The sequence below is a fragment of the Odocoileus virginianus genome, chromosome 1 (genome assembly GCF_023699985.2).
Source record: "Odocoileus virginianus isolate 20LAN1187 ecotype Illinois chromosome 1, Ovbor_1.2, whole genome shotgun sequence".
Lineage (NCBI taxonomy): Eukaryota > Metazoa > Chordata > Mammalia > Artiodactyla > Cervidae > Odocoileus > Odocoileus virginianus.
The window spans coordinates 75,961,692-75,988,492 of NC_069674.1; the positions used below are offsets into that span (position 1 = coordinate 75,961,692).

The 26,801-nt window shown below is 35.3% G+C and overlaps 1 protein-coding gene across 2 annotated transcripts in view; it reads right to left on the bottom strand.

Moving 5' to 3' along the window:
- Positions 1-26,801, bottom strand: part of HGF (hepatocyte growth factor) — an 81,058-nt gene that overhangs the window by 40,480 nt on the left and 13,777 nt on the right. Inside the window, exons 5-8 of one of the 2 annotated variants that reach the window (XM_070469949.1) lie at positions 25,352-25,466; positions 20,028-20,170; positions 13,949-14,069; positions 12,472-12,590 (exon numbers count right to left, since the gene is read on the bottom strand). In XM_070469949.1, the coding sequence (XP_070326050.1) occupies positions 12,472-12,590; positions 13,949-14,069; positions 20,028-20,170; positions 25,352-25,466 (498 nt within the window). The remainder of the gene's footprint in view (positions 1-12,471; positions 12,591-13,948; positions 14,070-20,027; positions 20,171-25,351; positions 25,467-26,801) is intronic. The other variant, XM_070469951.1, reaches the window with a different exon arrangement.

Below are 26,801 nucleotides of genomic sequence, written 5' to 3' on the forward strand. Positions count from 1 at the left end.
CTGAATTTTAAAAGGTTATATATATTCCTTCCTTTAAGATTATGCCAATGTACATTGGTTACTAGGAGAAAGGACTTTTTTAATTTAGTACCAATGGCAACATATCTTCTCAAGTCACCATAACGAAATAAAACTGGGTGGCTTAATCAACAGTAATATATTTTCTTATAATTCTGGCAGCTATAAAGTCCAAGATTAAGGTGGTAGCCAGTGACTCCTGGTGAGAGTTCTATTCCTGGCTTGTAGATGTAGGTATAGACATGCCCTTTTGGTATGTCCTCATATTATAGAGAGAGAGATTATGTTCATCCTCTACTCTTAAGGCCACAAATCCTATTGTTTTAGGATCCCATCATTATACTTCATCATCCTAATTGTCTCCTAAGAACCCGACTCCAAATGCAGTAAGGGTTTAGACTTCAGCGTATGAATTTTGAGTAGGAGAACAAAAGTCAACCCATAATGATAATTTTGATAGAAATCTTAGCTATCAGAGATCTGCCTAGGCCACACTTCTGCAGGGGGGAGTTGTTCAACAAGTATAAAGTTTCAGTTATGCAAGATAAGTAATTTTTAGAGAGCTACGATATGACATAGTAACTATACTTGACAATACTGTGTTGTATACTAAACAATTGTTAACAGACTACACCTCAAGTTGTGTTCTTACCAAACACACACACACAAAAAGGCAAGGGAAGTCAGGAGGAAACTTCTGAAGGTGATTAATATGGTTATTATCTTGATTGTGGAGATAGATTCACAGGCATATGTTCAAAGCTATCAAACTGTGTTCATTAAATATGTGATGTTTTTAAACATCAGTTATAGCTCAGTAAAGCTCTTAAAAATGTAAAATGACTCTGGACACTTATATATAAGAAGTTTAAAAAATAAGAAGGAAAGGAAAAGAAGGTGAAAAAATAGGGAAGAAGTCACAATCTTTGTTTATTTTATTGAAGGAAAACCCATCAAGACAAGCAGCAAAGGAGCAAAACTAGCTCAGGGAAGCATGAAATCTGACAGTCAGTTGAAGTGATGGGAAGAAGGTAAGAAGCAATCTTCCTAGTTGGAAATGTTTAGGAAAAGCCTGTTTTTTACATGAAAATCAAAATGCGTAGAATAAATTCCAAGAGATACTAAAAGAAAATTAAAAATGACCACTGATTAGGAAAGGAACAGTCATTCACTCAACACAGACTTGTTGAACTCCCATCACGTGCAAGGCAATGATGTGGTAGGTCTCTGGGATACAAAAAAAGACATAGTCCTTACTCTTCTGGAGCTTAAAAATTCTGATAGAGAGAGCTATTAACCAAATAGCTTCAAAAATAAATGTGGAAACCAAACTCTGAGAAGTACATGGAAGGAGAGGTTTATGTTGCTATAAATATACAGTAAGGAATTTGACCCAGTCTGGGGAAGTCAAATGAAGAAATAATAACTGACTTGAAATCTATACAATGGGTAGCTGTCAGTTAGGTTAGGAAGGAAGTAAACATTTTTTTAAGGCAGAGGAGATGGCAGGGAACTATAATGAGAATATGGAAGATATGAGGTACAGGAAGAAACCTATTCTGGCTGGAACAGAGAGCACGGAGAGACGTGTGTATGAGGCTGGAGAGTTGGGTGGGGAGTAAAAGATGATTTTGTTTGGTCTGTGTCCTATCATCAGAGGTAGTGACTGCAGAGTTCTATACTGGGGTGTGTGTGTGTGTGTGTGTGTGTGTGTGTGTGTGATGTGCTAGGCATAGGGAATGATATATTCAGATTTTTTTTTAATAGTCTATTTGCCAAGTGGAGAAGGAGTTGGGGGGTGGGGAAAGCTTGTGAACATGGATATAGCTCCACTCAGAAGTCCATCCAAATATTCAAGAAAGTTCAAAAATAATTGTCTTAGATAAAAGTGATGAAGTAAAATGGAGATTTGAGAGCTACATAGAAAATAAAACTTACAGGCCTTAATGATGTATCACATGTGAAACATGAAGGAAAGAGCATGTTTAGGATTATTTTAAGCTTTTGGATTTTAAACTGTGTAAATGGTGGTATCAGTCATGCAAAAGAGAGCGTACAAAGCAGATTAGACCATCCTACAGGGTAAATGAAGAAAATCCGAGAAAAATATAATAAATGATGGAAGTCTCTAAGAAGGCAAGTTGCTGGTGACAAAGGGTGGGAACAGATATACAACAAGTATATCCTAATTAGAGTATTTTTGTGGGACATCAGCCTTACATGTCTGACATGGAGCAAAAAAAGTTCTCAGAGGGATACCTGGCATTCTGGAGATCTTTGCAGGAATCTAGGAAGTCAAAACTGTTTTCATAACATGCTAAAATACCACTTGTCCTTTTTACAGTGGTATTTCCAGGTGCACTTTGATGTACGATATCCCAAAAGACTGAATGCAGAAGCAAATACAAGACACTCAGTTGTCTTCTTACAATTAAGCTAACATTAAAGAAATTTACACACAAAAAAAAATCTAAACCATTATCATTGTTCTATTTTTCTGAAAAAAAAAAAAAAGTTACTTTTCTTTTAAAATGTTATATTTCTTAACATCAAATGAGCTTATTATGTCTAATCAATTAATAAATGTTTTCAATTTATGTTTTAATTTCCAATACATTAGATATTGACTCATGTAACTCACTAAGACAATTTGGTGTTCTCAATAATGTGTAAAGATATCCTCAGTTTAATTGATTTAAATAATCAATGGAATACCTAAGGGGCATCAACCACAACATAAGGGACATAAACCACAAGTTAGTTTTTCAGCTGCCAAAGAGCTACTAAAGTTCACTTCAGAAAAGTACAACTAGTCCCAACAAATATTTTGTTTCTCTATGAAAAGCATGAACTAATACATAAAACAAACTCTTACTCAGAATACAGAGTTACTGTTATAGGGAAAAACTGTTAAAAAATTAGTACTTCATTTAAGCACCACATGGGACCTCCAATCTTACTACATGTTTGCCTGTCTTAAAATTCTGTATTCTTGGAAGTCTGTTAAAGTCACATAGCAGAGTATGTGTAGGCTGCTGTCTGAGGAGACATCACCTTTTGAAGAATATGGTGTGAAGGAGGACTGAAAAGGCCCGTCCCAGAACAGCCTGGTACACATTTGTCAGGTGATGAACTTTCAGTGATACACTGATTTCAAGATGAGAAACTCAGAAGCAAACTGACAATTATAAATTCATAGTTGATTCAGCTTTTTAACAAATAAAAGGAACTGAGAGCAGTGTTCAGAACTCTGGCTCTGGTGTAAAAAGCCCATTGTCAAGGCATCTCATCTTTTACTTTACTAGTTTATGATAAAGTTATGGAATTTGCAGTTTTATCATCGATTTTGCTCTGCTTTTTCCACTTCTCTATTCCCAGCAGCTAAAAAAAAAAAAAAAAATGACATATAAGAGCTACTCAGTAAATATCTGTTTGATGAATTCTATAGAAGAGGGGTAAACACCCCTCCTTATGCTCTCTCTATGCTTCCTGGGAGTGCTGCTATGCCCAAGGCTTTTGCTTTCACTATCCACTTCTGATTTTGCATGACATTCACGGAAGACTGAACTTAGGTATGCTTTGAGCACTGACATGAAGCACCTGCATCTCAGTATAAACAGAACCGAACTTAATATCTTTCTCCTCAAATTTATTTCTCTTAAATATGCATCATTTAATCAACTTAGGAAAAAAAACTTTAGACTTTACCTTTTCCCTATCTTATTTCCCAGTTCATCCAACTTGTCATCATATATGGGACACTTAATATCATCATTATATATTTGAACTCTTTAATATTGTTCACATCCTTCTTCACCTTGTTATTCTCAATGTTTACTGCCGTGGTTCACATTCTCTTTCTTACTTTACTGTTAAAATAAGCTCTTATGAGCTGCACCTGCCTCCTTGTTCAACACGATGCTAACCACCCAGAATATATAGTAATTCTTATGGATCAGGAGTCTTCATATGTTGGGGTTTTTGGTTTTTGGTTTTTGCTCTTGTTACTAAAATTATTATGAAAATTTACTTATATTCCCTCTCATGTTTTTAAGTTGCCATCTACATTTTTATGCTAAGTTTAAATAGCTACAAAAGATATGATTTCTAGCATGATTTAACTATTGACAGTTTTAAAACAAAAAATTTTATATCATTCTTTTGAATGGATTTAAGTTTCTCTAAATACCAAAGGGACTTATATCTACTTTTTTCCTGATAAAATGTACATTATCAAGTTCTTTTTCTCCTCGAATCATTTTTCCATTCCACTTTAACCACAGGATGTTACTTTAGTGTAATGTATTTTATGTTGGAGAGTCTTTTATTGCTCATTTCTCACACTTTGCTGAAAGATTTTTACATATTTAAATCATTTAAAAATTTCTTGTGATTACAAAATTCTGAGACCAATACACACTAAACACATGCACAGGCACAAATGTACAAATACTACACACATATATATGTGTGCATATTATGAACTGTTCTTGCTGTTTAAATGCTAAGTCATGTCCAACACTTTTGCGACAGCATGAACTGTAGCCCACCAGATTCCTGTGTCCATGAGATTCTCCAGGCAAGAATATTGGAGTGGGTTGCAGTTCACTTCTCCAGGGGATCTTCTCTTCTCAACCCAGGGATAGAACCCACATCTCCTGCACTGCAGGCCTATTATGTGCGTTATGGATTGTTGTTCAGTTGATGAGCTGTGTCTGACTTTGCAACTACATACTGTAGCACACCAGGCTTCCTTGTCCTTTACTATCTCCCAGAGTTTGCTCAAACTCAAGTCCGTTGAGTCAATAATGTTATCTAACCATCTCATCCTATGCTGCCGCCTTCTCCTACTGCTCTCAGTCTTTCCTAGCATCAGCATATTTCCCAGTGAGTTGGCTTTTCACATCAGGTGGCCAAAGTATTGGAGCTCCAGCTTCAGCATCAACCATTCCAATGAATATTCAGTGTTGTTTTCCTTCAGGCTTGACTGGTTTGATCACCCCACTGTCCAAGCAACTCTCAAGAGTCTTCTCCAGCACCACAATTTAAAAGCATTGATTTTTCGGCACTCAGCTTTCATGATGGTCTAACTCTCACATCCATAAATGACTACTGAAAAAACCATAGCTTTGACTATATGGACCTATGTCAGCAGAGTGATGTCTCTACTTTTTAATACACTGTCTAGGTTTGTCATGGCTTTTCTTCCAAGGAACAAGCATCTTTTAATTTCATATCTGCAGTCACTGTCTGCAGTGATTTTAAAACCCAAGAAAATAAAATCTTTCAATGCTTCCATTTTTTTCCCACACCTATTTGCCATGAAATCATTGGACTGGATGCCATGGTCTTAGTTTTTTGAATGCTGAATGGTAAGCCATTTTTTTCACTGTTCTCTTTCACTCTCATCAAGAGGCTCTTTAGTTCCCCTTTGCTCTCTGCCATTAGTGGTATCATCTGCATATCTCCTGACAGTTTTGATTACAGCTTGTGATTCATCCAGCTCAGCATTTCACATTATGTACTCTACATAGAAGGTAAATAAGCAAGGTGACAATATACAGCCATGACCTACTCCTTTCCCAATTTTGAACCAGTCCATTGTTCAATGTGTCTGGTTCTAACCGTTGCTTCTTGACCTGCACACAGTTTTCTCAGGAGGTAGATAGATGATCTGGTATTCTCATCTTTTTAAGAATTTTCCACAGTTTGTTGTTATCCATACAAAGATTTTAGCATAGTCAATGAAGCAGATGAAGACATTTTTTTGGAACCCCTTTGATCTTTTTATGATCCAGCAAATGTTGGCAATTTGATCTCTGGTTACTATGCCTTTTCTAAATCCAGCTTGAACATGTGGATGTTTTTGGTTCGTGTACTGTGGAAATGTAGCTTAAAGGATTTTGAGCATCACTTTGCTAGTATGTGAAATGAGTACAATTGTACAGTAGTTTAAACATTCTTTGGCATTGCTTTTATTTGGGATTGGAATGAAAACTGACCTTTTCCAGTCCAGTGGCCACTGCTGAGTTTTCCAAATTTGCTGGCATATTGGGTGAACTTTAACAGCTGCATCTTTCTGGATGTGAAATAGCTCAGCTGGAATTCTATCACCTCCACAAGCTTTGTTCATAGTGATGCTTCCTAAGACCCACTTGACTTCACACTCCAGGATATCTGGCTCTAGGTGAGTGACCAAATCATCCTGGTTATCTGGGTCATTAAGACCTTCTTTGTATAGTTCTTCTGTGTATTCTTGCCACCTCTTCTTAATGCCCTCTGTTTTTGTTAGGTCCTTACTGTTTTTGTCCTTTATTGTGCCCATCTTTGCATGAAATGCTCCCTTGGTATCTCTGCTTTTCTTGAAGAGATCTCTAGTCTTTCCCACTCAGTTTTTTTTTCCCCTCTATTTCTTTGCATTGTTCACATAAGGCTCTCTTATCTCTCCTTGCTAGTCTCTGGAACTCTGCATTCAGTTGGTATATCTCTCCCTTTCTCCTTGTACTTTCACTTCTCTACTTTTCTCAGCTATTTGTAAGCCCTCCTCAGACAACCACTTGACCTTCTTGCATTTATTTTTCTGGTGGATGGTTTTGGTCATCACTTCCCGTATGTTATAAACCTCTGTCCATAGTTCTCAGGCATTCTGTCTACCTGATCTAATCCCTTGAATCTATTTGTCACCTCCACTATATAATCATAAGTGATTTGATTTAGGTCATATCTGAAAGTGGTTTTCCCTACTTTATTCATTTTAAGCCTGTAGTTTGCAATAAGGAGTCCATGATCTGAGCCACAATCAGCTCCAGGTCTTGCTTTTGCTAACTGTGTAGAGTTTCTCTTCATCTTCGGCTTCAAAGAATGTAACCTGTCTGATTTCAGTACTGACCATCTGGTGATGTCCATGTGTAGAGTCGTCTCTTGTGTTGTTGTTTGCTTCGGCCAGCATGTTCTCTTGGCAAAACTGTTAGCCTTTGCCTTGCTTCATTTTGTACTCCAAGGTCAAACTTGCCTATTATTCCAGGTATCTCTTGACTTCCTACGTTTGCTTTCCAATCCCCTATGATGAAAAGGGCTTTTTTTTTTTTTTTTTTTGTCCTGGTGTTAGCTCTAGGAAGTGTTGTAGGCCTTCACAGAACTGGTCATCTTCCACCTCCTTGGCATCAGTGATTTGAAAATTTTGCCTTGGAAACAAACCAGGATCATTTTGTTGTTTTTGAGATTGCACCCAAGTACTGCATTTCAGACTCTTGTTGACTATGAGGGCTACTCCATTTCTTCTAATAGATTCTTGCCTGCAGTAGTAGATATAATGTCATCTGAATTAAATTTGCCCATTCTTGTCCATTTTAGTCCACTGATTCCTAAAATGTTGATGCATACTCTTGCCATCTCCTGCTTGACCACTTCCAACTTACCTAGATCCATGGACCTAACATTCCACGTCCCTATGCAATATTGTCCTTTATAGCATCAGACTTTACTTTCACCATCAGGCACATCCACAGCTGAGTGTTGTTTCTGCTTTGGTCCAGCCTCTTCATTCTTTCTGGAGGAATTTCTTCCCCAGTAGCATATTGGACACCTACTGACCTAGGGGGATCATCTTCTGGTGTCATATCTTTTTGCCTTTTCATACTGTCCATGGGATTTTTGAGGCAAGAATACTGAAGTGGTTTGCCATTCCCTCCTCCAGTGAACCACATTTTGTCAGAACTCTCCACCATAATCTATCCATCTTGGGTGGCCTTGCACACCATGGCTCATAGCTTCATTGAGTTACACAAGGCTGTAATCCATATGATCATTTTGATTAGCTTTCTGTGATTGTGGTTTTTGTTCTGGAGGCTGTGAAATTAAAGTTCTTACTTCTTCTGTCTGCCTTCTGATGGATGAGAATAAGAAGCTTATGTAAACTTCCTGATGGGAGGGACTGGCTGTGGGGAAAACTGAGTCTTGTTCTGGTGGGCAAGGCCATGCTCAGTAAATCTTTAGTCAAACTGTCTTTTGATGGCAGGGCTGTGCTCCCACCCTGTTAGTTGTTTGGCCTAAGATGAGTCCTAGAGTGTATAGGCTCTATGGTAGGACTACTGGCAACCTCCAAAAAGGACTTATACCAACACATGCCTCCCAGAACTGCTGCTTCCTGTGCCCCTGTCCCCGCAGCAGGCCACTTCCAACCCACGCCTCTGCAGGAGACCCTCCAACACACACAGGCAGGTTTGGCTCAGTCTTGTGGGGTCACTGCTCTTTTCCTCTGGGTCCTGGCACACACAAGATTTTGTGCCCTCCAAGAGCCTCTGTTTCCACCCCCTCAGTCTTGTGGGAGTTCTGGAATCAAACCCACTGTCTTTCAAAGTCAGATTCCCTGGGGAGTCTCTTTGCCAGATCCCCTGATTGGGAAGTCTGATGTGGGGCCTAAAACTTTCACAACAGTGCGAGCAGTTCTTTAGTATTATTGTGATATTCTTTGGTATTATCTGTTATGGATAGAGTTATATAATTGTTAGCAGTATGTAAATGATAAACAGCATGAATACATAGTATTTTCAAAGGTCTCTTTGTTTAGTGTCCCCAAGATTTTTACACCCAGGACAATACACCCCATTAATATTCAGGAAGGATTGACAGTTTGCCTTTTTTCAGTACAGTAGCAAGAGGCAGTTGTCAGTGGACAGGTAGGATATTGAATTTGATTGACCCCTTAGCAACCCATGCACCTCAAACAAAAAATTTTGAGAAAGAATTCATATGGAAAAAGAGGAGCTGGAATTTGAGGCTTTTAACATATTCATGCCCTTAAACCCCTAGGACAGGCTTTGTGTTCCCCTGGGTTTCATGCACACTGATTTGGAAGCTACTGTTCTAGATGATGAACAAGATAAGATCATTCTCCCTGCTTAATTTTCAGTATTTCTCATGGTAACTAGCTGGGATACTCTTAGATTCTACTTCATCGGCCTCACATTAATTTTATTTTCTCATCTCCTTCCATTTCTCTGTCTTTATCACATCCCTACCTATGTCAACCTAATTACCATGTCATGAATATTGCAGTCTGCTCCACTGATCATGTCTTTGCACACCTTTCATCACTGGCCTACCTAATCACAGCCATTTTGAGAGAGAGATTATTGTTAATAGATGGAAAGCACTTTTCAGTAGATGTTAAATAAATAATAGCAGTTATAATTTTATTATACAGTTGTTATATAATAAAACAAGAGTTTTAAAATGTGCCTTCAACTTTAGAGAAGACAAATGACACAGTCATAAACTCTATTCTTTTCTTCAAACATATTGAAAGCTCAGAATGAATTCAAGCAGTAGTGTCTGAGAGATAACCAGAGCTAGCCAAAGAGATAACCCAAGAATCAAGTGATATAAGTAATACATAATAAACCAATGTTCTTTTACAGCCAGGGCATGTAAACATGTGTGTGGTATACAGGATTCTAATACAGCCCTTAAGATTTCTGCCCACTGATGTATGTTCTATAATCCCCTCCCCTTTAGTATGGGTACAACTTGTGAACAGCCACTTGGGAAAGCCACTCTTGTAATTAGTTTATGTTGTACAACAAAAGTGAGGAGATTTTTTTAGATGTAATTAAAGTTCCCAATCGGTTGACTTTAAATTAATTAAAGGAAGACTTACTTGGGTGGGCTGACCTAATCAGGTGAGCTCTTTAAAAGGGTGCAGAGCTTTCTGTATCAAATCATACACAGAGTGAGGGCAAAAACTGGCCAGTTATTTTTCAATCATTTTCCCCAATAAAGATATACCATTTTCCCAGGAAAAATAAAACATCGTTATTTTTGCCTTTCACAACTCTGTGTTAAGATGAAAGAAGTTATATGGAAGCTCTAAAAGATATGATTTCCTAACAGGCCCTTTTGAAATTCATCCCGAGTGCAGAATCTCGGAGAAAGTTGGCTTATAAAATTTTAATAACTTTGAAAAAAATCTTAGTAAATAAATGAAAGAGGGTGCAAAGATCAGAGGTTCAAAGTAACCAAACACTATGCTATTGGTCTTGAAGAAGTAAACTGCCGTATAATGAATAGGGGCATATGGGGGGAAACATTAGGCAGTTTCTAAGAGCTAAGGACCTTAGCACTACAACCACAAGAAACTGAATTGGAACGGGGACACTAAATCTTAGATGAGATAGTATGTCTGGTGGGCACCAGGACTGTGCCCTCGTGAGATCCTAAGCAGAGAACACACTTGACTTATGCCTTGACTCCTGTCCCACAGAAAACTTGAGTTATGCATATGTGTTTTTTTAAGCTACCAAGTTTCTGATAATTTAAGTTTCTGATAGTTTGTTATATAGCAATAGAAAATTAATACACAATTGAAACCATTACCAAATTTCTTAGTTTTTCATTATAGGCTTTACTATATATATTAGACAAAATATCTAAGAAAAAATTCCTAAATGCCACTTTATTTCACTAATTTTGATCAAAGTGTAGTCTCTAAATATAAGTTTACAAACTAAAACTTAAACTATTTTAAAAATATTCCCAAAGCTTAAAATAATTTTATTTTAACTACAATCGATCCTTGAACAGCATGGATTTGAACGGCATAGGTCCACTTACATGCTGGTTTTTTTTCCAGTGGTAAATGCTATTACCTATTAGTACTACAAGATCCCACAGTTGGTTGAATTCATGGACACAAGGGGAGTCAAGAGAGTCAGTGCCACCTAATCATCATGTTGTTCAAGGCCCAAATGTATAGAGGGTTGGTTCACAAATTCTTCCACCATTTTCTTAGAATTAGCATCCTATAAACACTACCCTCTGTTTAACAAATCCATCAGAATGGTTGCATGTTGTATAAATAGTCAACTCTGGACAGAAGAGAAAAAAAAAATCTACCTAACAGAAGTGTCATATTCATTGTATTTTTTTTCCTCTCCCAATGTCTTTTAAAAATAGCCAATCTTGGGCATGCCAGTTGAAAGGTGAATGTGCCAGTCAATATGCATGTGTGTGTGTGTGTGTGTGTGTGTGTGTGTGTGTGTTACTACTGGTCTTATTCCAGACAGAATTTATGACTGCCTAACACACACACACACACACAAGGAAGGGAAACTATTGGTTTATTGTACCTACCTGGTCTAGATAATGAACAGATTAATAAGATTTAAAAAGTCAATGAGCTGCACTAACCCAATCTATAAAGAGAAACACTGTCACAAAAGTCATCCTTTATTTTAAAGGACCAAACAGATGGTTCAGTTTCCTTGGAACATTGAGAGCCTTCCAGATTCTGCAGTTATTTCACATATGCCAGACATGTCTCTTTTCTATGGGTTTTATTTGAGTCGTGCAAAACATTTCTTTTTATTAGCAGCTTTAAGTGGAGAGATATTTACCTTGGCAGTATCACAGTGTAGATAATACTGAATAAGTTTGTTCAAAGAAACAGTCTCATCATGCCAATCTAAGGAAATATGCAAATCCCTATGCATAGCCTAGTAATGGTATATTTATCATTTGGTGTGCTGGCACCTGATTATCTGTCTTTATGTGTTTCTCTCCATATATACAGATTTTTATATTAGCAAGATAACTTATAACATGATTACACTTACTAAATTTTTGGAATTCTACTGATTTGAAAGCATTTTAGGATCTTGTTGAAAAAAATAAGACTACACAGAAATAAAAGCATATCTACATCTAATTATTATCCAGGATAATTTTAGAGAAGAATAAAAATGTGTGAGTTAACCATGAAGGAGAGGACCAAGCATACAGATTTAAAGGGATATCACAAAGCAAGTAAGAAAAGAAGCCTTTATCATAAACTCAGGAGAGTAGGGTAAAGGCCAGGATGTAGAAGGGTTATAGGACTGCTAAAATACAAGGTGAAAGAGAATGTAGGCTGTGTACAAGGACGGTCAAAGCGCTGAAAATTAGCTACTAGAGATTAAAGATGTCTGTAAGAATCTTCTACTAGACTTAGTTTTCTGCATTGCCGCCTTTATCACTCACCAGAAGAGGTCCATAGTCGGTTGACTGCTCATGTTATGTCTGGGAGGATAGGTTAGGGAAAGGATGCAGGATTGGTAGATGAGAGTCTAAGGTCCTCACTCTTACAGCCCTAATGACATTATGATACTGCACTTTTTCTCATTCTGTTTTTGTTTTTGTTTGTTTTTTTCTTCCTTTTCCTTGATAACATGAGAATATTTAGGCCTTTACCATGAGTTTGTCTTGTGTGTATGTGGCACGTGCATGTATATCTCTAAATAATGGCTCTCTGAAAATACAAAAGATTGGATACGTTTATGTAACACATTCTTATATTGTTAAAACCTATACGCATTAAAGTATCAAATAAAATAGTTGTTAACCTGTCTCACTAATAATCGCCTGCTTAGATCCAGTCTGTGAGAGGAAAAGGAAGCAATAAATTTGACCCTAACTTACCGCACATTTTAATTGCACAGTACTCCCAGGGGGTGTCAGGGTCAAGAGTATAGCACCATGGCCTCGGCTTGCCATCAGGATTGCGGCAATAATTATCATCAAAGCCCTTGTCGGGATATCTGCAAACCACACCAAGAAAAGTGTCATGTAAATCTTCCTGGAACATTACCCAGCCCTCAGCTCATAAAATAACTTTTGACTTAGCTCGGATACTATTAACTGATGAAAGAAGAGAATTTTCTATGTTTTGCCTTACAAGGACTGCTAATCATTGACTGCTGAGTCTATTAATCTGCATATAGTACTAAGGCTAGAGTACCATCCCCTTCAATAATAAGTTAGGTCCATTTGGCACCTGTCTACCAGTTGAGGTCTCAAACCGAATCCCCTTCTCACAAGCCCAATTAAGGACAGATTACAAACACGTGACCTTGTGTAGATTACTTATTAAGAAAACAATAATTTTTAGAAAATAATGTATTATTTATTAAGGTCCTCTCCTAGAGCAAGCTTAAAGTTAGGTTTCAATAGCTATGTTACTAATGATAACTCAATTTTGGAGCTAGAGCTTTGTAGGTCATGCCCTCACCTCCACCAGAGTAAAAGACAAACTCTATCACACCACTTTCTCTATACCCACCTCCCTTTAAGTTAACAGGGTTCTGAATTTGTGGTTTGCTTTTAATTGCTACCATATCCCTTCTGATCTCACTTGAAAGATGAGAGATGCGCTTTAAAATAAAGCAGTTTTAAGTTCATCTAAAAGAGCAACAAACAAAAAAGAGAAAAAAGAAAGAAAAAACACCATTTGGCAATTTCCAAAGAAAGGTGGAGAAAGAACTTCTTCTGTATTTATTTGTATTTTTATTCTTTATAATTAAAAAAAGGAAAAAATTTCAACTAAAATGTTGCCTGTGAAATTTATAGGCCAAAGTACACATAATTTTAAACCTTCTCCTGAAGAGAAAAGTAAACTTGGTTGCCTGACTTCCAGATAGGCAATAAGAAAGCAGCCAAGCAATTGCTTGTTCCACCTTTAGCCTTGTGTGACATGGGGTCACACGATGACCCCACTTTACCTGAGTCACAGGAAGCTATGGCACCACGAGGAGACTGGCTTTTAGTTAACAATAATGCCACCCTCCCCAGCTTGGACCTGTCAAAGTGGCTATTACTGAATGCACTTTTATCTTTTTTCTGCCATGGAAGAGAAAGAGGAAGCATCTATTAGTGTTTTCCTTTTGTACCCACTGATGTTCCTGTGTTCAGGACCATCCTGATTTCAGGGACTCTCAACCTAATCAGCCAAGACCAGTTGACGCTGTAGTCAGCACTCTCATGTACCTCATCATAAATCCCTTTGTCCCAAGACTATCAGGAAAACATTATAGAAAGAGAATTTCCATGTAATTTGTCATGGGACAAATTACAGTTTGTAAAGAGGATCACTTGGAAACGTGATTTAGCGGTATTTTACCTTTCTGGCAAGAATTTGTGCCGGTGTGGTGTCTGATGATCCCAGCGCTGACAAATCTTGCCTGTTTCTGTGTGATCCATGGGACCTCGGTAACTTTCCCCATTGCAGGTCATGCATTCAACTAATAAAATCAAAGCATGGCATATTAATTGCTTCTGACAGCAAAATCAAGAGCACCACTGTTCCATTTAAAGAACAGTAAATCACCTATTCAGCAAGGATATTTTTAGGAAAACTTATATACTATTTTAACTTTAAAATAGGACTTAATGTCCATTAACAGTGGCATAAAATACTCCCTACAGAACTTTTCACACAGTTTAAATGGAATTTTTGTAGTTAGTGTCATACAAAATTACCATAGGGCCAAGATACTACCTTCCTAATTTTTGATATCTGAAAGGTACCTAGAAACTGAAAAGTCCTTGGGAATTTTCCCTTTGTTGATCTAAAATGCCAGGGATCTCAATATCTATACTGTCAACATAATAGTACTCTTCTTTCAACTTACCCTCCAATACATACACAGAAAATGCACAGTTTAAGATGAGTACACATCATACTGCTACAGTTAATGCAAAGATCAGGACAACACATATTTGAGAGATCAGCTTCAAATAGTAATCTGGTACTATTTAAAGAATACAAATATTTTAAAACAAAAAATCACACTTCCTTTCTATTAGTGAGCATTCACATCGAATAAGTGAGCAAACTTACATTCTTATCTAAAGCTTAGGGTAGAATGTGACCTACTATTGAACTTCTTGTACTCATGATTTTTAAAAATCTATAAACTGATCTAACTATGCTAAATATTACTGTTGATTCTGTGAGGTTAATTAATAGTTTTCCGGCCGGCACCTTATGCCACACAGAAAACTCTGAATCGCATCAACTAGCTGAAAGTGAGACTTCTCAAATGGACAGGTTGATTTGATGGAGCACAGCAGGCATCCTGTGGAATAAATCATTGCTTGGCTTTCCTACGAATCCGGCAAACTTCCCCAAACACATCATTTGTATCTTGTGATTACTGATCATCTAACATTAGCTGAAGTGGGAAAACATATGAAGGTTTCATTTTATCCACTGGGATCTAGGCTAATGAGTATAGTAATTTGGGATATACTATTAGAATCATCACTTTTGAAACTTTGATTTTTATAATCTAATAGAACATTAACAATTAAACCTCTAAAACGTGAAACCATTTGGCCTGATCTATCTACTTCTTTTCATGTAGGTTAATCTATGAAGTAAAACAAGAGACCGATTCAACTTCCTCTCATTTGATACTGAGCTCCCCCAGACAACAGTCGGTAAACACCTGAGGGGGTCCAAGAACATGTAGATTAAAGTGCTCTGGTTGGCAAAGATCAAATCCACATAGGTTATGTATCATCACATTTCACCTTTCCATCTGAATAGGATTACAAGCTTACTTGGTCTCCATTTTGAAAAGAATGTAAAGTTTGATGTTCACATCATCGATCATTGTTGTTTGCTCCTTTGTACTGAATGAAAGCATAAAATAGAATCCTACAATCACAGATAAGGAATAAATATATGCATGTACAATTTCTAATCTTTAATAGTACTTAAAAATCAGAATACACCTATTTTGTGTCCATCAGGAAATGCAGTTTATAAGAGTATATCCTTTTCAAATTAGAGCAAATAAAATTATTTTTGGGGAAATTGTTGTGGGACATTATTAAAAGAATGTTTCTCCTGGAACTTTAGAATTTTTAAATTTCTAAAGGAATAATAGCTACACAAATGAAACAGGTGATTCTATAAGATGACCACTTTCTAGCATGAGTGGTAGATCAGAGCGTCTCCAAACTTTAATATGCATAAACGTTACTTTGAGATCTTGTCCAATAAAGGACAACTTCTGACTCAGTGAATCAGGGTTGGGGCATTAATAGCAAGCTCCCAGTGGATTCTGGTGCTTCTGGTTCTTGGACCTCACACTGAGTGGCAAGTGTGTAGATAATTTGTTCAATTCTGAAAATCCTTAATGTTTGGCAGTAATAGCTTTTAGGAGAGAATGGATTTTCCTTAGACCTTGAAGACTGGATGACATGTGGATAAACTATAAAGGGAGCAAAATAACCTAAATGGTGCCCAAAAAATGAACTAGCATGCTATGTTTATAGTATAGTGAAGGGAGAGTTATGAATGCAGGTGCAAACCTAATGAAGTTGAAAAAATAATAAAACTTAACATGAATAATGTTCAGTTTTGGAAGGCAATGAAAGTTGTCATTGAGGTGGGAATTAAATGTATCCTGTGAGGACTGAGATGCTAAAAATATATTATAGTTACACATTCTTTGATTAGTCAGTATTTTGAACATGTAAGAAATCATTTGATCCTTGCAGTGAGGAAAGCAAAGCTCACAAAAGTTTTAAGGGACTTACCTAAAACAGAAAATGACAGATCTGTAACTAGAACACAGGTCAGACCCACAGTCCAGTGCTCTTTCCATTCCCCTAATTGCCTATCCATCCTGTATATTGAACTTGTTTCCCACACATTCTAACTGGCCATACTTTAAGACAGACTAAAAGTAAAACTTTTAGAAGGTCAGTCTCCCTGTCTTTTTTTAATATTGTTCTCATTACCCTCTTCCCTCCTTTTATAGCAGTCAGTTGTTCTCCTGTTGGTTTCTCACCTATTGGAGGCTACAAGAAATGAGATTGGCTCTCTTATCCAAGGATAAAAAAAAAGTGTGGTTCTTCCTTTGCATCAGACCATCAGGTTAGTCATAAATATTACTTTGAGAAAGGCAAATTTTGAACTCATATTTACTTCTCAATCTTCAAGAATTCTAAGACTCTTCTAAGTTTTCCCAGCTCACAGTCAAGCCATCCAGGTGTAAACCAAGTCCATCTAAGGACTCAGGTGAAAGCATTAACTAGATAATAGTTCAAGAAGGTAAGCACTGCATCTCCTATTCTATGTTCTTTTGACTCTCTCTGTTATGGCTAATGTATTACTCAACCATTCCGGAAAACTCTCCCCTTAAAATTAAAAAAAAAAATTATGTCCCAGTTCTCATAAATTCAAACAAAATCTCTATTCATAAGTAGATATCTTTTTCTAATTATAGTTCTGCCCTAATTGATAATAGGACAGTACACAAGCTACACATTAATCATAAGTAGGATTAATTTAACACCTTTCTGGTATACTAACCAACTAAACTCAAAAATTGCTCTGTTCCATTTTTCTCAGTCATAAAGTCACAAGTGATCTGAGTTTACAGATTAAAACAACTATTTTGAAAGGATCTCTCAAATAAATCCATGCTGGTGATTACTTCAGCAAAACAGAATGCTTAAAATATGAATAGTCTCACAAACCCCCATTTATAAATAATAGTTTTATTTAAATCTTTGTTTTTAAAAGTCTTTTGCCACACAGGAATTACACATTTAAAGTTATGGCAGAATTATTTGGTATTTTATGTGTAAGTATTTAAAAATATGATGTCTTAATAAAATGCATTTACTTGAATATTTATCATTTAAAAAACCTGTTTCAATGACAAATGATTGCTTTATTTTAAATCCCAAGCAAACATTAAAGCAAAAAGTCAGATTTCATATACCTCAATGTTCCACGATCTTGAATTAAACGTTAATGGTAGTATTTTCTTTACATAGTTATGTAAGGTTCTAAATGTGATAAATGAGTATTCATTTTCCTTTGGAATGCTTAATATACTTCAAAGGTTTAACTTATAAGAAAATAACTTTAATCTTTAAATATCAGATATATTTTTATGAACCAAAATTTCAAATTTCAGATAATTATTTAAAGCAAATATTTTAATATAGTTAGAAAGATATCAAAAATATATAGAAAGAGTTCAAAAAATATATACTGTTTTACTTATCCTTTTCCAAACAGTCCAAAGTTGATCACAGGTACTTTAATTTTAAAATATATAAAATGATGGCATCTTTAATGTTTCATTCATATAAATAAACTTTGGAACTTGACATTTGTAATATCCATATATTAAAATGTCTCACCCATCATACTATTTAAACATTGTGAATTTTGAGGCTTTCCCCCTCATATATATATTTTAATAGAAATTTACATCATATGTACATTATTTTGTATAATTATCCATTTTGTAAATAACGCATTTTCTCTATTAAGTTTGACTATGCTTCTTCTTATTTTAAATCTTCTTTATTAAAATCCTTCTAAAACATTGTTCATTTTAGCATGAGCTTAAATATCAAAGCTCAGTTCACAGTCCCTGAAATATATTTAGCCCACAGGACAGGTGTTGGTTTACTTCTCTCACAGGAGAGTTTTGCAACTACTGTCAGACCTCTAAGTAGTTTCCAGAAAAAGTATATCTGCAATCTTTCATGCCATCGTGACCAATAGCATCAAGTGCCATTCATGCTACTGAACAATGTCCTTTTCCAAGGGAAGTGTGATAATCTCAAATCATTTTTTTAAAAAAATTCAAAATGTATACCCTAATAAGAATGACCAAAATTTTCCCAGTCATTTATTTTTTAGCACACTTATTTTTTGCCTGATAGTTTAAACCTGTGTGAATATATTTCGATGAAGGTTCTTCTTATAAACCAGGAGTTGAAAAACCACATTCCCACAAACTAGGCACACAGAAAAAATGCTAAACTAAAGTTTGATCAGTTTGCCTTTCCTTGAAAACACTGTCCCAGGTCAAACAAAACCAATAAATAAAACTCTTTGCCAATAACTTCCAACCTCTGAAAACTGTGATAGCGGAGAAATCCCTAAAAGTAGGGTTTTCTTACATGTGCAAACTTAAGACAGATATTAAATACAGACTTATTCATACAAAACAGACTTATTCATAACGTTATCACAGATAAGATTTTTATTATTTTTAAAAGAAAAGAAAACAATGAAGAAGTTATAGTGAACAGAATATGATACGGAATGGAAAGTAAGAATTTACAAACAGAGTTGGAACTGGCTCTAGCACATTAATTCAAGAATTTTAAACTAACTAACAACAAAAAACAAATTTGACTTCTCTGTGACAATTAGCTAACAACGGCCTTTTTACGTGATAAATATCAACCTAATATTTAATGAATATTATGGAAGAAATAGTTCAAAGATATTTGGTTAATAACAAACAAGCAAGATATCTTACTATAAAAATTGGACAGCATTCCAGCAGTAACTCCCACCCCAAGTACTTCAAAACCCTACCAAATTTTTATCAGAATTTGATCCATGTTTCATTTTGATTTTTAGAATTTTAGTTTCTGACACAACTAAAAAGCCAGTTATTACGTAGCCAGAAACTAAGAAAATGAAACCACGTACAATGTTGAAATGGTTACTTTTCCTTCTCTTCAGTCATTTTCCAGTGGAAAAGTAAGGATAGTGCCCTTTCATGCTGTGAGAGGAGATGAATATGCAGATGTGGAGTGGCTGCCTTCAAGACAGCTGGAATCTATAGATTTGAGCTCTTCAAATAACATTCTCAATGGTACTTAGTTCCAGACTACATGTCAAACTTGGTTCTAGACACATATTCACCAAAACACATACAGGGCATTCAAAATTTCAGTTGCCCGCTTCTTTCTTCTCTTCTGGTTCTGTATACCCTTGCCACACCACTTCAATATAGATTTGACAAAACTTCTGCAGAAGCAGGTTCTAAATGAATAGAATCAGTGTTACAATAAAGGGCTAAGTGTCATTTGGCTCCTTTCAGGTGAGTAGATTGAGGGAGTAGATTGAGGTATATGAGCTCAAAACAGTAGATGAAGAAGCCCAAATTTTACTCTACCCAGAGAGATAACCTCAGGCTCTTTTAAAATTCAAACTAACTCCCTTCATTACTTTGCATTAATTTGATGATAACCAGTTTTTAATTTTTAAAACATCCTATAAAAATGCTCAGATAATGATCTACAGTTGCATTTGAATGGACAGCATATTCATTGTGATTTAATCCAATTCTATTAACCTTTAATGTGAGTTGCATTTTTACACAAAGGGGGAACAGAGTACCCCACATGGCATTCAGGTCATTTACCTTCTGAACACTGAGGAATGTCACAGACTTCGTAGCGTACCTCTGGATTGCTTGTGAAACACCAAGGTCCCCCTTCTTCCCCTCGAGGGTTTCGACAGTAGTTTTCCTGTAGGTCTTTACCCCGATAGCTCGAAGGCAAAAAGCTAGTTTTAAAATGATAATCATTACAGTATAAGAGCATGCAACTTTTGGGGGCCTATTAATATTACTAACTAGTGGATATTTTTTCCTGAAAGTAGAGAAATTCTTTACTCTATCTCAGACAGCCATATATATTAACTTGAATTCTATCACTTCCATCCATTCTTAAAATACTTTAAATTTTATAGACATTTACCTAACTGAATTCTCGTATTCTGCACCAATAAAAATGACTCATCTCTGAATTTGCTAATCATTCTAGAACCTAATTGACATTGTTTGAACCACAGTTTCAATGTTCCACTCAAAGGTGGCAAATGATAGAGGAGAGCCACTGAGGACAGACCTGTAGAAACACTGCACTAGGCCTTGACATCTCACTATTCCATTGTTTATCTTGAGATAATTACTTGTTTTTATATATTTTCTTAGGAATAATACCCCCCCTTTTCTTCACAATTGATAAATAGATTGATGAAGTCATAGAAACAAAGATTGTAGACTCAAACTTAACCCAGACTCAAATTTCAGCTCTATCTTACTAACTGGAGACCCCAGTGGGCAATGTAGCCTCTTTCAGCCTGTTAGCTTACCTGTACGCTGCGTATAACTATAACTTGTAACATCTTACACCTCATGTGGTTGTTTTGAGAAGTTCAAAGAGACAAGAGTGACTGAGACTTAATAAATGCTACCTATTATTAACCACACTCCACTTAGTTTTTAGATGTCATAGTAAAAGAGAAATGCTATTCTCTTTAAAAATGTTTAAAGTTTTCACTGTGACTGGAGCATGGTGCTTTCAGACTTAGTTCATAGTATTTGGCCATAGACTGAAATACAGCACCTTTGTTTAAAATTTCTAATGCCCTAGTTATAGTTTTGTTATCAGCATAAAGTATTTCAATGTAAAAGCAGAAAAATCCAAAGCTCTTTTTATTCTTTTGTACTGCATGTGACCTTGGCCTACTGCATGTGTCTCCTAGACTGCACACATAAATAGCATAAGTAAACAATATACATCTGTAGGTAACATTAGTAAGCACTTTTTTTGAAAATCCAACTGCATTTTCAATATTCAGTACAATTTTTTCCATAAAGCTTAATTTCTACTTTTACTGATCTCTGAGTTCTAAATGCTACTTAAACTGCAGTCAAATCCAAAGCTTTTAGTCTGTCAATAAATGCTACTCAAATATGTTTCCTATGCACCTAAACTTTTAGTTAAGAAATAATGATTTTTCATTATGCTGTAGCACATAATAAATAGGAACATGCCTTGGGTACCAAGCAACATTTTGCAAAGAAATCATTTAATTTGGACATGAAATATGACAAAGTCCTCAGAAAATATAAATTATTGGTCAAAATTAGTCTAAGAGACTTACTACTAACTAAACAATTTCAAGATATCAATTAAGTATCATTAACATTATGAAATGTCAAAATAGTTTATATTCTTATTTCACTAGCATTTTAAATACTGGGGAATAATAATTAAACATTTGGTCTTATGATTGACACAAATTATAATTAAAGTTTATCATGACTTTACAGTTCTTAACAGTATTTAATTTTCAAAGAAAACAACGGTATCTTTTGTCTTAGTTTTAGCTCTATTATTCAAGAATAACTTAAGATAATCTTTGTGCCATTGCATGAAATGTATTTTCTTTTCATTTTTGCCAGTTATCTAATTTTTCATAGTAAGTTTATAATGAAATACTCATTTTTCTGATAGAATCAAAATTAAATTTTACTTTATATTTTTTCATAAAGCACTGCTTTAACCAAATCTACCTAAGAAAATCCCCCTATAACTCTACTTTCTTAAAAGTTTGGCTTATTATAGCAGTAAGAATAGGTTATTGTTAATCATGAAAATCTACATAGTAGCCCTATACATATCACTCGACTAGTATACAACACTAGTCCTTAGGCAATTTACTTGCTTTTTGGGTTTTCGACTTGACTTGCAAAATGAATGGAGTGAATTAGATTATTATAAGGTCCCTTATTTTTTATCATTTTATGTGTTAAGTTTAAAAAGCTAAGTAATGATTTAACATGTTAACTGCACACATATAAAATACCTGAAGTTTTAGAGATTTTTGTTACACATACACAAAACACATACACATATACACTACACATACACAAACATATACCTTTCCAGTAGATTTGTAAAGTGAAAAAGAAGCTGTGAAGAAGTAATGAATGCATAAGTCAACAGTTTAGTAGGAAAGATGCAAGTAGGAAGGAAGAGAGATAAATTAAAAATTTAAAATAGGTATGGTTAAAAGAATAAAGTTTTCCCAATAGAGTTAATAAAAATGAAAAATGAAGAGAAAAATATGTGCTGTTTTCCACAATTCTGTATCAGTGCATATCAAACTCCTCTTTAGGACACGCAGGGTAAAGAGCAGTCTGGGTCATCTCTTCTGTTCATTCTTTGGTATATATAACTTTTACCCCAATTAACTGGCATTCTTTAGTGTTCTGAGGTTTTTAGTGTGCTTTTCTCTAACATATCATACTTGACCAAGTGATGAAGCCTAACCCTGTTCTTTGTACTTATGTGTTCATTCAACACATATTTATGAAAATCTATTACACACATGCCCTGTGCCAGGCAATAGGCTCTGTAATAAACTTTTACTCACATACATACTTTTTTTGGTTCTTTGTCCTTGTGAGCAAAGCTTTATTTTTAGAAAGATAAGTGAAAGAATATGTAAAATTGATTTATATCCAAATATACTTAGAAATATAAATTAGATCTTCTGGGTGATAGCCACCTTTTCTTTTCTTTTAATATGAACTGTGTTTATAGGAAACTTGATCCATTCCATCATCTGCTTCTTTAATGAATGCTGGGTGGCCAGTGAAGGATACAGATGGAGATATCAGGTCACCTGATTTTCTAGTTAAGCTTCTATACTAATTTCATCATCTATCATCATCTTCCCATTAAGCCACTTGTAAACTATTTCAATTTAGGGAGTCCACAATAAATCACCCTTCTAGACAGAGACATATATAGATATATATTTATTTTTCCACTTTCCATACAATTAATCTTTGGTTATCACTTTAAAAAGATATTCCAAATAGCTGCTAATTGATGAAAATGTGTTGCTCCCATTGAATACAAAAAATTGATTAACCTATGAAGTCTTCTCTTCCTTAAAGCTCTATATCACAAGGAAATGTTTGTTGATAAAATAGCCGATTGGGTTGGGAAGCTAGTTCCCAGGGAGATCTATTTCACATGTACTCCTGTAGCACAGAATCACAATCATAGAGAATTTGGGTTGAAATAAGACCTTTACTGGGTCAGTCCAGTGCACTCTCCTTGACTACAGTAGGATTGATTTCAAACACTATTCCTTTGTTCATGAAATTCTTAGATCCATCTATTTAAGCAAAATGTTTTCCTCACTATGCAGGGACTGGCACCATACAAATCCTATGAGAGGACAAAACCAATTATATTGTTTGTTTTGTACTATAATGATAAAACTATTTTTTGGAGGTATTCATGCATAATTGTAAGTAATGAATTTGACAAAAATAATTAGTTGCTTTCTGTTATTCAAACACTGTAAAGCTGATCCACTTGGACACTTGCTGGTTGGCATTAACTAGACCAACATCAAAGGTTTCATCTCAGTGTAGACCAACCAACTCTTTTTCTTTACATGTGGACCAGTGAACTCTGTCTCTGTTTACTGAAGTAAAATCATCTTGCATGGTTATTCCCCACCAAATGAATGAAAATGAACACAGTGGGTTCATCAAGGCAAGTCAATTACCACTATTGCAAAAAGAAGTCACAGCATGTATCCTTCTGATTTGCTGAGCTGTTAAAAGCACAGGTTTTAGAGTGGCACTAGCAGGCCTCAGATTCTGGATTTACCACTTGCTAGCTGTGTGTGACTCTGAAAACTTACTAAGATCTTTGCCTTTCGGTTTCACCATATAAAAAATAGAACTAATAAAATCACCTACTATGTGGTTCTTGGGGGCTTCCCAGGTGGTGCTAGTGATAAAGAATTCACCTGCCAGTGCAGGAGACACAAGAGACATGGGTTCGATCCCTGGGTTGGGAAGATCCCCTGGAGTAGGAAATGGTACACTCCAGTATTCTTGCCTAGAAAATTCCATGGGCTGAGGAGTCTGGCAGGCTACAGTCTATAGGGCCGCAGAGAGTCAGACACAACTTAGTGACTGAGCACACAGGTGGTTCTTGAGAGGATTAAATGAGATAACCTAGGTATACTGCTTAACAAGGTACTAGGCACATGGTAATCTAAATCTTCAGTGCATCTAATAACCAGGTAGAGCTATTTTAAACTAGTTCCTGTTAAAATTATTTCCAAAATAAGTCTTGAAAAACTTTGGCTATATATAGCTCTCTAATGAGTAGATATCTGTTTCTCCTTCATGATGTTTAAAACTCTCAGACTAATGAGCCTATGGATATTATATTTACTCATCTTTAAATAGCATTCATCTGTTATAATGAACACAATCCTTCTCTTAACTATAGACATTTAATTTCCAAGAAATAAGAAGCTTTCTCCAGTCATTAGGTGCTAGGTGAAAAGGGAAAGCTGGTCATCTGAGACATGAATTTTTAGCAAAGCTTTATAGAAAAACTGGTGCCTGGGTTATTTCCCCGAAAAGATTCTGATTTAATCAGTCTGTATTGACATCCAAGTGGTAGGATTCATTAAGGGCTTTTTAGTGATTTTAATGTGCAGCCAAGTTTGAGAACCACCATGGTTAAACGACATTCGGCCCCTGGGGAAGATCGGAATTTGCCTCACCGCCAGCTTAGCAAAGGCAACCTCTCCACTCCAGCTGCAGAGTGTTCTGCCTTCTCACAGGCAAAGAGAAGGAAAAAAATTTATTACTTTTTTATTTTCTTCCCAAACACCAAGATCTATAAATTGAGGTTTTGAGGTGAAATAATGTTAGGCTACACCTTAATGATATATATTTTTTTATTCTTTGGCTAAATATCAGTTATTAATTCAGATAAGCCTTAGACTAATACACTTCAGCAAAGTTGGCTGAACTACTAGAGGACTGTAGGATTCATCTGAAGGACTAACCTGGGCCTGCTAACAGACCCGCCCAAGAAAGGCTCTGTCCTCTTTTCTCCATGCTAGTCTTACCTGTGTTCATGTGGTATCATGGAATTCCAGGGCTGGCATTTGATGCCACTTTTAGTGATAGATACCGTTCCCTTGTAGCTACCGCCTTTACCAATGATACAGTTTCTAATGTAGTCTATCAAAAGAAAGCAGAGGAAAATGTTATAACCATGTGTAACATATGCTGTATATATTAAAAATAAAAATTATAAAATTCCTTTTGAAGCTTTAATTAATGCTTATAAACCATCACAAATACTGAAATTTCTTGCCTAAACCTTCTAATATTTTCAAAATAATGCATTTAGAATAATCCAAAACAAACAAACAAACAGACCACTGAGAAATTTTAATTTTGTGAGTATATACCTGGGAAACTCTAGAGATTAATCTACCTGTTTAACGTAGATTATTCTATATACTCAACTGACGAGGCAAATTTAATTTGGCACAATTATTTGCTTAAGTGCAGAGACCATTTAAAGAAAATATTAAAAATAAAATTTGTAAACCTATTTGAATTCAAGCAGTTACTTTGAGGTAATGGAAATAACTGATATTTTGATATAAATGATCTGATTCATTTTTTTAATTGTTTTACAAAGTTGTGGTGGTTTCTGCCATACAACAATGCAAAGGAGCCATGTGTATATATCTCTCTCTGTACATCCCCTCCCTCTAGGCCATCACAGAACACCAGGTTGGATTCACTGTGCTATACGGCAGTTTCCAACTAGCTATCTAGCTTACACATGATAGTGTATATATGCCAATGCTATTGGTTTGTCTTTATATCAGTAAAATTGTGTGGGTTTTTGTGTATATGTGTGTATGTGACAGTTACATTATGCTGATTATTATTTTCCATATTTTTCCTAACAGATTGGCTGCTAAATTATAGGACAATCAAATGGAAACAAGCTATATATTCCTATCAAATAACAGTATATTCAATTAGCAACCTAGAAGACTGAAGATGGTTTTACACTAGATTATGAATCATGTTTAGGATTTATAGAATTACTGGGGTGTATACAGATCATCTTATTTTCTAACATGAATTAATTTTAATGTAATCTAAGCATTTTCCCTATTAACAAAGAAATGTCTATGTGTATTACTAAATAACTAAACTTATGAAAATATAATATAACAAAACATTAAAATTGAAACACATAGTATTATAAACATAATTCATGATTATTATTTTGTGATGAGATTATTTTATTGATATAAATCTGCTTTTGAGCAAAGTAAATACCTTGAGAATACAGTATCAAATTATCAGCATAGGCAAATTAACAAATAATATGGTCTCAATTCTTTTAAAGATTTTTTTTTAAGTATATACCTAGCAAGAGATACAATTAAGTTTTCAAAACCTCCACATTTTATTATTATCAGTCATCATCAGTATAACTTAGATTAATTATCCATAGATTAAAATTTAATTATTAGAAAAAAAGTTGTT